The sequence below is a fragment of the Malus domestica genome, chromosome 11 (genome assembly GCF_042453785.1).
Source record: "Malus domestica chromosome 11, GDT2T_hap1".
Lineage (NCBI taxonomy): Eukaryota > Viridiplantae > Streptophyta > Magnoliopsida > Rosales > Rosaceae > Malus > Malus domestica.
This window is the reverse complement of record NC_091671.1, coordinates 38,057,131-38,068,349: the sequence shown is the minus strand read 5'-3', so window position 1 is coordinate 38,068,349 and position 11,219 is coordinate 38,057,131. Positions and strand designations below refer to the sequence as shown.

Here is an 11,219-nt window from a genome sequence, read left to right as displayed (position 1 = left end):
AAACCCGAAAAAATTGGGCAATTTAAATCTCTATCAAAAGTAAAGATTTGTTGATTCAAATTCGGAGTGGATCTCATTCCTACCAAAAACATCATCTTTAAAACATGCACAAAATCATAGTCAAACATCAACAAACCCCTAGAAAAAAATCATTCTTGATATCCAAACCACAAGGACATTTTAGTCATTTCACTGAGTCCCAGCCATTTTCTTAAGAATCTCAGTAGGGTTTAGTGTTTACTATCAGAAAAAACAGAACTGCAAATGCTCAAGCTTTTCCGAATCAAAGTGAAAACCGAAATTGGTAACAAAAATCTGAAAAAAAATGGATTAAAAATAGTATTAACTTCAATTTTGACCGTTTGGTTTTTTTTTTTTTTTAACCGTTTGTTTTACAGTCGTTGTTTGACTGTTTCCGGTCTCTCCACCCACCTTTTTCTTTGGTTTACTTCCCCTTTAAACAGTAAAAAACCACAGCATAAAAGGCAAAAGCAGAGCGCAGTGAGAGAGAAAACAGAGAAAGCAGTTTCTGAGACGGATACGTTGCCATCTAAAACAGCCATGGGGTGAGAAAAGAGTAAAGCAAAAGCAGCTGGTGCTGGAAGTGCTTTTTTTTTTGTCGCTGCTGCTGCTGTCGCTAATCACAAACGCAAATTAAGGAAGAAGAGAAATTGTTTTGAGTGATCGTTTTTGCTTCTGGGTAAGTTCTTTTGATCCTTTTTTTCCTGCAGTTTTCGCTTTTACTGCGGAGAAAATCGATGCCATTGTATAAACCTTCGTGGGAAAATGCGTTTGGTGGTTTATTTGGGCTTGATCCTCCTACCCATGACTTCATTTGACTAAATTTTTAATTTTTGGTTTCTGGGTAATTAAAAGTTTGATCCTTTTGTTTTTCTGTAATTTTTAAGGAATTGGGTTGATTTGTAATTGCGTTTTTAGTTTATTATGCATGAGCAATGAAGTTTTTTGCTTCAAAATCTGGTGATTCTATGAAGCTTGTGAATTTGTTGATTTTGTTTAACTAAATTCTGACCATCTAGCTTTTGGTTTGTCTCTGATCAGGTATTTTTGTAGAATCGTATCAGTCAGTTTTAGCATATGATTCCGGACCTGAGTTTTACTGATCAGGTAATTGCTTGCCTTTTGTGATCTTTCTAGTTTAGTCCATGTTCTTAAGAATCTGATCTCACCCACCATGTTGTTCTAAATTCTAATTAATCTGATTTTCGATTGTGGACTTTGGTGATTAGGCTTGATCGTGTGCGAAGTCAGAGTATACGAGGCTTCATCCTACTGAGAATTACTGAATTCTGGTGGTATAGAGCCTGGTTATCAGGTCCTTTGTTGAATTATCCATCTTGGTTTCGGTTTTTGTTGGTTTGTGGATCGGAGTATCACAAAAGCAGTATCGAAGGTGGTGCTGTTATTGGCCAGAGTTATGACTACCGCGTCGCAGGCAGACTCTAGACGCAAGTATTCTTGGTGGTGGGATAGCCACATAAGCCCAAAGAATTCGAAATGGCTTCAGGAAAATCTTACAGGTATACATCAGATACCTGGTGTGATTTGCTGTTTTGTTGCTGTGTTTCTCACATATGTAGAGTGAAGTAATGCTCTCTCGCCGGACACATAAATATTTGATCATGTCAACTGCATTGCATATTTTTGACATGATTTTAACTTCTTCCTATCGAGAAATGTTCATAATGTATAACGAATTCTTTTTGCCTAAACTGTTACATCAACAAATATGGGATATTGGATGGCTAAGAAATGGAACTCAGACCTTATTTAAGTTAGTTTTAATAGTGTAAAAATGTATGTCGGTTGATTCCCAATTTCTTTTGTCGACTGCTCAAGGTGACATCAGTGTGGTAGTACCAGGCTTGTAAACTGCAGTGATCCTGATTTGCCAACAAGATAATCACAATACTTCGCAGTTTGATCTTGTGCATCTTTCCAGTTCTGATTTTATCTTTTCGATGTTCTGTTCATAACAGCAATATTGTTCTCTCTCCCTCATCTCCCTCATCTCTCTCTTCTATGTATTAGATGTATATGGGGTTAATTATGTTTTAACTTCTTGTACAGATATGGATGTCAAAGTCAAACACATGATCAAGCTCATTGAATTGGATGCTGATTCCTTTGCTAGGAGGGCCGAGATGTACTATAAACAGCGCCCAGAATTAATGAAATTGGTTGAAGAGTTCTATCGAGCATACCGTGCGTTAGCTGAAAGATATGATCATGCAACTGGGGCGCTGCGCCAGGCTCATCGAACCATGGCAGAAGCATTTCCCAACCAAGTTCCCTTTGCAATGGGAGATGATTCACCGGCAGGTTCCTGTGCTAGTGAGGCTGATCCCCATACCCCTGAGATGCCACCTCCAATGAGGGCATTCTTAGACCTTGAGGAATTGCAAAAAGATGCTCTGGGAATCTCCTCTTCCCATTTCCTCGGTGTCAAAAGGAATGGAGCTTATACTGATGAATCTGACTCTGCAACAAGCAGAAAGGGCTTGAAACAGCTGAATGATCTATTTGGGTCTGGAGAAGGAAGGGCGAAAAAAGGCCTCAATTTTCATGATGCAGAAGAAAAGGACCGCAGCATGCAGAACAATGGGACCCATGACATCAAGGCTCGATCATTGTCCGAGTCTGATCGACTGGGTAAAGCGGAGACAGAAATTTCAAACTTGAAGGTGGCCCTTGCTAAATTAGAAGCCGAAAAGGAAGCTGGCCTACTTCAGTACCAACAGTGTTTAGAGAGGTTAAATAATCTGGAGTCTGAAGCCTCTCGTGCACATGGGGATTCCAGGGGACTGAACGAACGAGCCAGGAAAGCTGAAGCTGAAGTTCAAGCTTTGAAGGAAGCACTTGTCAAATTGGAGTCTGAAAGGGATGCTAGTCTTCTGCAGTATCAGCAGTGTTTGGAGAAAATCACTGATCTGGAGAACAGTATCTCTCGTGCCCAAAAGGATGCTGGAGAGCTCAATGATCGCGCGAGTAAAGCTGAAACTGAAGCTGGAGCTCTAAAGCAAGATCTTGCAAAGGTCGTAGCAGAGAAAGAAGCTGCACTTGCACAATATCAACAATGTCTAGAAATGATACCAAATCTGGAGGAAAAAATACTGCATATTGAGGAGGATACTAGAAGAATTTGTGAACGAGCTGTCAAAGCCGAAGGTGAAGTTGAAACCTTGAAGCAAGCAATTGCCAAGTTAAATGAAGAGAAGGAAGCTGCTGCTCTCCAGTACCAGCAGTGCTTGGAAACCATATCTACACTAGAGCATAAGATAGCTAGTGCCCAAGAGGAGGCCCAACGGCTACACTCTGAAATAGCTGATGGGAATGCAAAGTTAAAGGGTTCCGAAGAAACGTGTATTCTGCTGGCACAATCTAATCAGACGCTCCAGTCTGAGTTGGAGTCTTTGGTGCAGAAAATGGAATCTCAGGGTGAAGAACTTACAGAGAAGCAGAAGGAGTTGGGCAGACTCTGGACTTGCATACAAGAAGAGCGTTTGCGATTCATGGAGGCAGAAACTGCTTTCCAGACACTGCAGCATTTGCATTCTCAATCCCAGGAGGAACTTAGATCTATGTATTCTGAGCTTCAGAATGGAGCTTTAATTATGAAGGACATGGAAACACGCAATCTAGTTTTGGAGGACGAAGTCCAGAAGGCGAAGGAGGAAAACAAGAGCCTGAGTGGGCTCAATCTGTCTTCATCCATGTCAATAAAAAATCTGCAAGATGAAATCTTAATCTTGAGGGAGACAATTAGGAAACTCGAAGAGGAAGTTGGACTTAGAGTAGACCAAAGAAACGCTCTCCAGCAAGAGATTTATTGCCTGAAAGAGGAACTCAATGATCTGAACAAGAAACACCAAGCTATGCTAGAGCAGGTCGAGTCAGTCGGCTTGGGTCCAGAGTGCCTCGTGTCATCTGTGAAAGAACTGCAGGATGAAAAATCACAGCTAGAACAGATGTGTGAGGCTGAGAGAAGTGTGAAAGCGGCACTGCTAGAAAAGTTGGAAATCATGCAGAAACTTGTGGAGAAAAATGTTCTTTTGGAGAATTCCCTTTCTGATTTGAACGTTGAGTTAGAAGGGGTTAGAGGGAAGGTAAGGGAGTTAGAAGAATCATGTCAATCTCATCTGGAAGAAAAAGGCACAATTGCTGCTGAAAATGCCGCCCTACTTTCTCAGTTACAGATTATGACTGAGAATTTGAAGAAATCTTCTGAGAATAACAACCTTTTGGAGAATTCCCTTTGCGATGCAAATGCTGAACTTGAAGGCTTGAGGGTAAAATCAAAGAGCTTAGAAGAGTGCTGTTTATTGCTTATTAACGAGAAGTCTGGTCTGATCATGGAGAGAGAAAATGTAGTTTCTGAGTTGGACGCTACTCGGCAAAGACTGGAAGGTCTGGGAAAAGGATATGCAGAAATAGAAGAGAAACTCTCTTCTCTGGAGAAGGAAAGAGAATTTGCACGTCGTAAAGTGGAAGAGCTACATGTTTTCTTAGATTCTGAGAAGCAAAAGCATGCTAGTTTTGTTCAGGTAAGTGAAACCCAGATGGCCGTTATGGGGTTGCAGATCTCTCATCTCCAAGCAGAAGGCATGTGCAGGAAGAAAGAATATGAAGTGGAACAAGACAAAGCTGTGAATGCGCAGATTGAAATCTTTATCTTGCAGAAATGCATAGAAGATCTGGAAGAAAATATCTTGTCCCTCATGGTTGAGCGTCAAAAGCTGTTGGAGGCATCCAAAATGTCAGAGAAGCGGATTTCTGACCTAGAGCATGGAAATCTTGAGCAGCAGATGGAGATTAAATCCTTTCTTTTGCAAACGAAAGTACTGAGAATGGGGCTGTATCAGGTGTTGAAGACTGTTGACGTGGATGCAAACCTCGATTGTGCAGGAGAGGTTGAGAAAGATGAAACACTTTTTAACCACATTCTTGTCAAACTTCAAGAGACGCAAAATTCTCTGTCTGAAACTTGTGATCAAAATCAACAGTTGGTTATTGAGAAGTCAGTTCTCATAGAAATGATTGACCAACTAAAACTAGAGGCGGCAAATCTTATGAGAGAAAGAAACACCCTGGACCGAGAGTTCAAGAACCAGTCTGAGAAGCTCGTGGTGTTGCAGAGTGGGGCCCAAAGACTTGAGGAGAAGAATGAAGAATTGAAGTTGAAAGTAGTGGAAGGCGATCGCAGAGAGGAAGTATTGAGGACTGAAATAGATGATCTGCACGAGCAGTTCTTGGACTTGCAAAGTGCACACAACAATCTATTGGAAGAGAATGGCAAGATGCTTGTAGAGAAAGGAGCTTTGGCAAGGATGGTATCGAATTTGTGGGAAGAGAATCGTGGCCTCGAAGAGGAGAAGTCTGTCATGTTTGGTGAAACGATATATCACAATAACTTCTCACTTGTTCTCAAAGATTTTATTTCCAGAAAGCTGCTGGAACTGGAAGAGCTCACTGACTATTTAGATAAACTTCATCTTGGAAAGAATGACCTGGAAGATAAGGTAAGAATATTGGAGGGGAAGTTGGAAGTTACATGGATGGACAACATACAGCTCAAGGAGTCATTAAATAAGTCCGAGAATGAGCTGGAGCTAGTTAAATATGTCAATGATCAATTGAATGGTGAAATTGAAAATGCAAAGGATGCAGTGTCTCATAAAGAAAATGAGCTTTTGGAAGTACATCAGGCCGTCAATGCGCTACAGAATGAGAAGCAAGAATTGCATGCGTTGGTGGAGGATCTGAGTGGTAATTATGATGAGGCTAAGGTGGTACTAGAACATCAAGAGAAGCAGATTTTTAAACTCTCTGCAGATAATGAACATCAAACCAAAGATACTTGCAGCCTTCGCGAAGTGAATCAAGAGTTGGAGTCTGAACTGCTGAAAATGCATGGAGAAGCTGAAAAAACCAAAACTAAAGAGGAAAGTTTGATCAATGAACTGCAAAAGGAAAGGCAAGAGATAGAAATGTGGTTGTTTCAGGCTGTCACATTCTTTGGCGAACTACAGACCTCCACCATTCGTGAAACATTGTTTGAAGGAAAAATCCGCGAGCTCATTGAAGCATGTCAGATACTCGAAGACAGAAGCAATTCCAATGGCATCGAGAACAAAATCATGAAAGAAAGAGTCAGGGCATTGGAAGACGAAAATGGAGGGCTACAAGCTCAGTTGGCTGCATATATTCCAGCTGTCATGTCTTTGAAGGAGTGCATAACATCACTTGAGAAGCATATGCTTGCAGACACCGGATCTCATAAACTTGACACTGCAGAATCAGAGGCAAGTTTCATGTCTGTTTATATGTTCCCTCTAGCAATTAAAAGTTTCAATTATCACGAGCCGTTATTTGTATGTATGCTTTATCATCAAAGTTCATGGTTTATCTCTGGCAAAATTTTCAGAAAGTAAGCCGGTTTCTGTCTAAAAGCTTATTTGGTGGTTGGACATGGATTGTTCAGCTTAAGACGTAGCGACTTTGTTTTCTAGTTCAATGGTGTGATTTCGGATATCATTTGAAATTTACCTACTCGTATTCTTATATCCAGGATGCCCTTCTGCACGCTGAAAGATCTCAAACGGATGGAGATCAAATTGCCACAGTATCAGATGGTGTTTTGGACTTGCAGAATTTACAGAGAAGGATTGAAGCTATTGAAAGGGCAGTGGTGGAGAAAGAAAATCATGTTTCCACAAATCGGGTTCGGAAGAAGTGTGAAATATCTGGATCAGGGAATGAAGTTCTGACAAAAGACATTGTTCTTGATCACAGATCGGAGTGTTCATCCTATGAGGTAAGCAGGAGAGAAACCACAGAGCCTGATGCTCAGATGCTTGAGTTGTGGGAGACCTCTGACCAGGATGACAGCATTGATTTGATGGTTGGCAAATCCCAGAAGGGGGCCGCGGTACCTACTGACCACAGTCAGATGGAGGCAGTGAAGGAGCACAAGAAAAAACACCCCTCTTCTGAATCATTGGTTGAGAAAGAATTGGGCATTGACAAATTAGAGCTTTCTAGGAGATTTACTCAGCCCCGTCAAGAAGGGAACAAGAGAAGGATCCTAGAAAGACTCGACTCCGATGTGCAAAAGTTGACAAACCTTCAGATAACCGTGGAAGATCTTAAGACAAAGGTGGAGATTACTGAACAGAGCAAAAATGGCAAAGATATGGAACTTGATAGCGTAAAGGGGCAGCTGGAAGAAGCTGAAGAGGCCATTACAAAGTTGTTTGACGCCAATCAAAAGTTGATGAAGAGCGTTGAAGATGCTCCTCCGTCCTCGGATGGAGCTTCTGGGGAAGTTCCAGATGAAAGTGGGAGCGTGAGAAGGAGGAGACTTTCAGAACAAGCAAAAAGAGGGTCGGAAAAAATTGGGCGGTTGCAGTTGCAGGTGCAGAAACTGCAGTTTCTTCTTCTGAAAATCGATGGCAAAACTGACAGCAAAGGATCAGCTAGAATAATCGAGCGGAAGAAAAGCGTTCTTCTACGTGACTACCTCTATGGCGTGAGAAAACCCGTCAACCAAGGGAAACGGAAGAAAGCGCCCTTCTGCGCATGCATGCAGCCCCCAACCAAGGGAGATTGAAGCCAAGAAATTTCATTAGTTTCCAGTAAAATGATGAGGCACTAGTTTTGCCTCAACTGTCCATAAGTTTTTTTTCCTTTTAGAGTTCTACTTATTTTGCCATATTTTAGAGAGAGAGGAAGAGTATTGGGTCTTGAATTAGTTTTGAGATCCTGCTGTATATTTCAGGCCCCATCTTCTATTCAAAAGAAACCCACTCTGATGGGGTTTGCTTTCTTTCATGTTTTTTCCTTCTTCTCTTACATAAATAGTACTAGCAGAGTGTATGCAGCGGCTTAAAATAAAATCTTTTGTTGAATCCCGTTGGTTCGGTGTTTACATTCTTTCTGCATTACAGGTTCTCGTATAGGTTTTTTCATTCTCCGGAATCTGGGGAGATCCTTACGTGTAAGCGGGAGTCTATCGCCCTCACCTTGCAGCACTCATCACATATGTTGTAGCACTACAGAGTGAGGGGATATACCACCGGTTACACCTAAGTTTTTCTCCAGGGCTCTACATGTTACTTTCGGTCTGTAGTCCAAAACCCTAATACATGCACAAGGACCAAGGGCAAAGTGACAGCATAAACAGTTTTTCCTTGACATTTGCCAAAACTAATTGCACTGAAGACAAGGCAAAATGCGTACAGAATTCTTCAAGCTTTACAAGCTTCAATGTCTCCTCAAACAGTATCTGTAGGGCGCCCTGTGCAAAGAGGCTCCGAGCTTTCAACTCGTCTAAACCAGATGAGCAGAGCCGCAGAACAAAATTCACTTTGGTGCGCCGGTCTGCTTGCCACGCTCCCAGTGTTTGATTAAGTTATCCCTCATGGTCCTTCCCAATGGATCAACTTGCTTGCAGCATTGTTCTCCATATCCCGAGTCATGATGACCGGATAAAGCAACATCTGGGTCCAATATATCTCCACTATCGACGATTATATTGTGAAGCAAACAACATACCAAGATAATGCTAGGAAGTTTTCGCTTGTCGGGTCTCCACATAACCTTGCTAAGGATTCTCCAAGTGCCCTTCAACTGCGAGAATGCCCTTACTGCAAGCGACCTTGCAGCCTCATGTGTGGCATTAAAAGAAGAAATGGAAGCTGTGCCGGCATTGCTTTCAATAGGAGTTATGAGCCAGGGAAGCAAAGGATAGCCAACCCCACCAACTAAGTATTCTCTAATCTCTACTCCACCAGATAAACTTCTAGCATTTCCATTCAAACGCTGTCCGCCTTCACAGAGCTTGTAAAACCCCGAACACTTTAACAGTCTAGACACAGTCATGCCCCCGGGCCAACCAGTCACAATGTCAAGAAATCTCATCTCGTGGTCGACAATTCCCTGCAAGAGCATGCTGTAGTTCTCCTCTGGATCACACCAATCGTCTGATGTTTGAACAGTTGGAAGGGTCATAATGATGTGTGTACCATCTATGGCTCCACAGCAATTCAGCAATCCAAAGGATGCTTCAAATTCAGACTTAATCTCTTCTATTCTTTTCGAATCAGGCCACTTGAGGTGGTGCTTTGCGCGCTCTTCCAATGCTTCAATGAATCTCCAAGTGACCTGAGAAACTGTGGACTGGCCAACCCCAAAGGCAGCTCCCACTGAGACTTGAGACTCCCCGGATGCCAACCTTCTCATGGCAATCGCAACCTGTTTCTCAACACTGAGAAGCCTTCCTTCTATGTTGATGAGTCCTGATGGCGGCCTCGACACAAGGTCTTCTCTTACAAGTGAACATATGTAGTCGAAAGTCTTTTTCGAGACCCTAAAGAAAAACTTAAATCCTTCCTCCTCATCATTGGATACTGAAGAACCTACACACATGTGAATTAATCAGAAGTGCAGAATAAAGTATCATGGAAACTTTCTAAAGTGAAATCAACTTTTAAAAATCTCTACTAAAATAGAAATCAACAATTTCCCTACTCCAGATGTCAAACCAAAATCTCTAAATTTATAATTATACCTAATTGATAGCTAGTTTTCTTGTAATGGCCACCAGAAATTACCACAACTACCTTGCATTTTTTGACAAGATATGTATTCTAAACTACTCCTATGTACGCAGTTGTGGCTAGAGTGCCTTTAAGAATGTTAAATATGAAACAGATAGCTAGTTTTCTTGCAACAGCCACCAGAAATTACCACAACCACTTGCATTTTTTTACAAGATATATATATTCTAAACTACTCTTATTTATGCAGTAGTTGGCTAGAGCGCCTTCAAAAATGTTAAATACCTAATCGATAACTAGTTTTCTTGTAACGGCCACAGAAATTACCACAACCATTTGCATTTTTTTACAAGATATATGTTCTAAACTACTCTGATTTATGCAGCAGTGGGCTAGAGCGCCTTTAACATGTTAAATACTTAATTGATAGCTAGTTTTCTTGTCACACCCACCAGATATTTACCACAACCACTTGCATTTTTTGACAAGATGATATATATATTATAAACTACTCTAATTTACGCAGACGTGGGCTAGAGATGCACTCCCCTCATGCATCCAAGTTCGAATCCCCTTCCACGCAGCTTAGATTAGTTTAAACTAGAATACCTCGCTCGTATAAAAAACCTACTCTAATTTAAGGGGAGGGGAATCTGAACTTGGGTGAAAGGGGGCGGCTAGCCAACTGGCCTAACCCACATCCGCATAACCACATGCATTTGCAGGTGCTGTTCTGAATTCTTACCATTTCAGTGACCAAATTCATGATTCTAGCCAACTTGAAAACCACATTTTACAGGTTTTGAGCTGTAAATCTGAATAAAGTCACCGAATTTAACAGTCCAGAACAAATTTTAGATAAAACCCACATCAATTTTTCTCGTGGAATGTAACATTTTCCAGTAAAAAAAAAAGCAGTAAATTAAGAGGGTAACTGAAGAGTAAGCGAGCTGAGTGAAAAGTAAAACCTGCAGGGGTTGAAGAATTCTTCTGCCAGAAACTATCCCACCAATCAGAATCAACTGCTTTCGCCTCCACCGGAACCACTTCGCTCTTGCTTTTCCTAAATTTCCTGTCTTTCTTGCTTTTCTTCGATTTCTTCGATTTCTTCGATTTCTTCGATTTCTTCGGAGGCGCCATGGAAGGTAAAGCTCTGATGATCCCAGAAGAAAAAAAAGTGCTTGGATGGAAGGAAAGTGATGGAAAGTTAATAAATTGGAACTGTTTTCTTCATCTCCAACACATGCGCTTCCGACATTTGATGACTGAAAGTCACTGAACCGAGTTCGAGCTGGTCGTGTGTCTCCACATTTGTTTTGCAGGAACAGAACGGAAACGACTGTTGGTCTAACAGGGGAGTCCACAACAGCAGGGCCGACTGGATGTGGGCTGGTTTGATTGTGGATGCAATTTGGACATTGAGTTGGTCTTGGGTTAAACCAGTTTTTTATTTATTTTATTTTTATTTTTAACAAACGATATTATCTACACTAAAAGAGAAGTATTATCTACACTAAAAGAGAAGGAGTAGACTTAGCCTCACAATGGGCTAGCAATAATGTGGTTTAAATTGGCCTTTGGTGAGAATCGAACATAAGACCTCCAACTTACAAGTGAAGAGGAATATTATTGGATACTAAG

General features: G+C 41.3%; 2 protein-coding genes across 2 annotated transcripts; one reads left to right on the top strand and one right to left on the bottom strand.

Moving 5' to 3' along the window:
* Positions 1–242: 242 nt before the first annotated feature.
* On the top strand, positions 243–7,931 carry LOC103430186 (protein NETWORKED 1D). Its single transcript, XM_008368322.4, has 5 exons — positions 243–700; positions 1,063–1,128; positions 1,251–1,541; positions 2,092–6,323; positions 6,590–7,931. The coding sequence occupies exons 3-5, from the start codon at positions 1,439–1,441 to the stop codon at positions 7,628–7,630; spliced, it is 5,376 nt and encodes a 1,791-aa protein (XP_008366544.2). The 5' UTR covers positions 243–700; positions 1,063–1,128; positions 1,251–1,438; the 3' UTR covers positions 7,631–7,931.
* On the bottom strand, positions 7,897–10,986 carry LOC103430185 (protein ANTAGONIST OF LIKE HETEROCHROMATIN PROTEIN 1-like). The gene is made up of 2 exons (XM_008368321.4): positions 10,547–10,986; positions 7,897–9,437 (listed from the first exon to the last, which is right to left on the bottom strand). The coding sequence occupies exons 1-2, from the start codon at positions 10,716–10,718 to the stop codon at positions 8,383–8,385; spliced, it is 1,227 nt and encodes a 408-aa protein (XP_008366543.2). The 5' UTR covers positions 10,719–10,986; the 3' UTR covers positions 7,897–8,382.
* Positions 10,987–11,219: the final 233 nt, after the last annotated feature.

Excerpts from the sequence above, each read along its gene's own strand:
- LOC103430185 (XM_008368321.4), bottom strand. The coding sequence starts at position 10,718 with ATGGCGCCTCCGAAGAAATCGAAGAAATCGAAGAAATCGAAGAAATCG. Across the intron at positions 9,438-10,546 it reads GAATTCTTCAACCCCTGCAG|GTTCTTCAGTATCCAATGAT; the intron begins GTTTTACTTTTC and ends ACATGTGTGTAG.
- LOC103430186 (XM_008368322.4), top strand. The coding sequence starts at position 1,439 with ATGACTACCGCGTCGCAGGCAGACTCTAGACGCAAGTATTCTTGGTGG. Across the intron at positions 1,542-2,091 it reads GCTTCAGGAAAATCTTACAG|ATATGGATGTCAAAGTCAAA; the intron begins GTATACATCAGA and ends CTTCTTGTACAG. Across the intron at positions 6,324-6,589 it reads TTGACACTGCAGAATCAGAG|GATGCCCTTCTGCACGCTGA; the intron begins GCAAGTTTCATG and ends TCTTATATCCAG.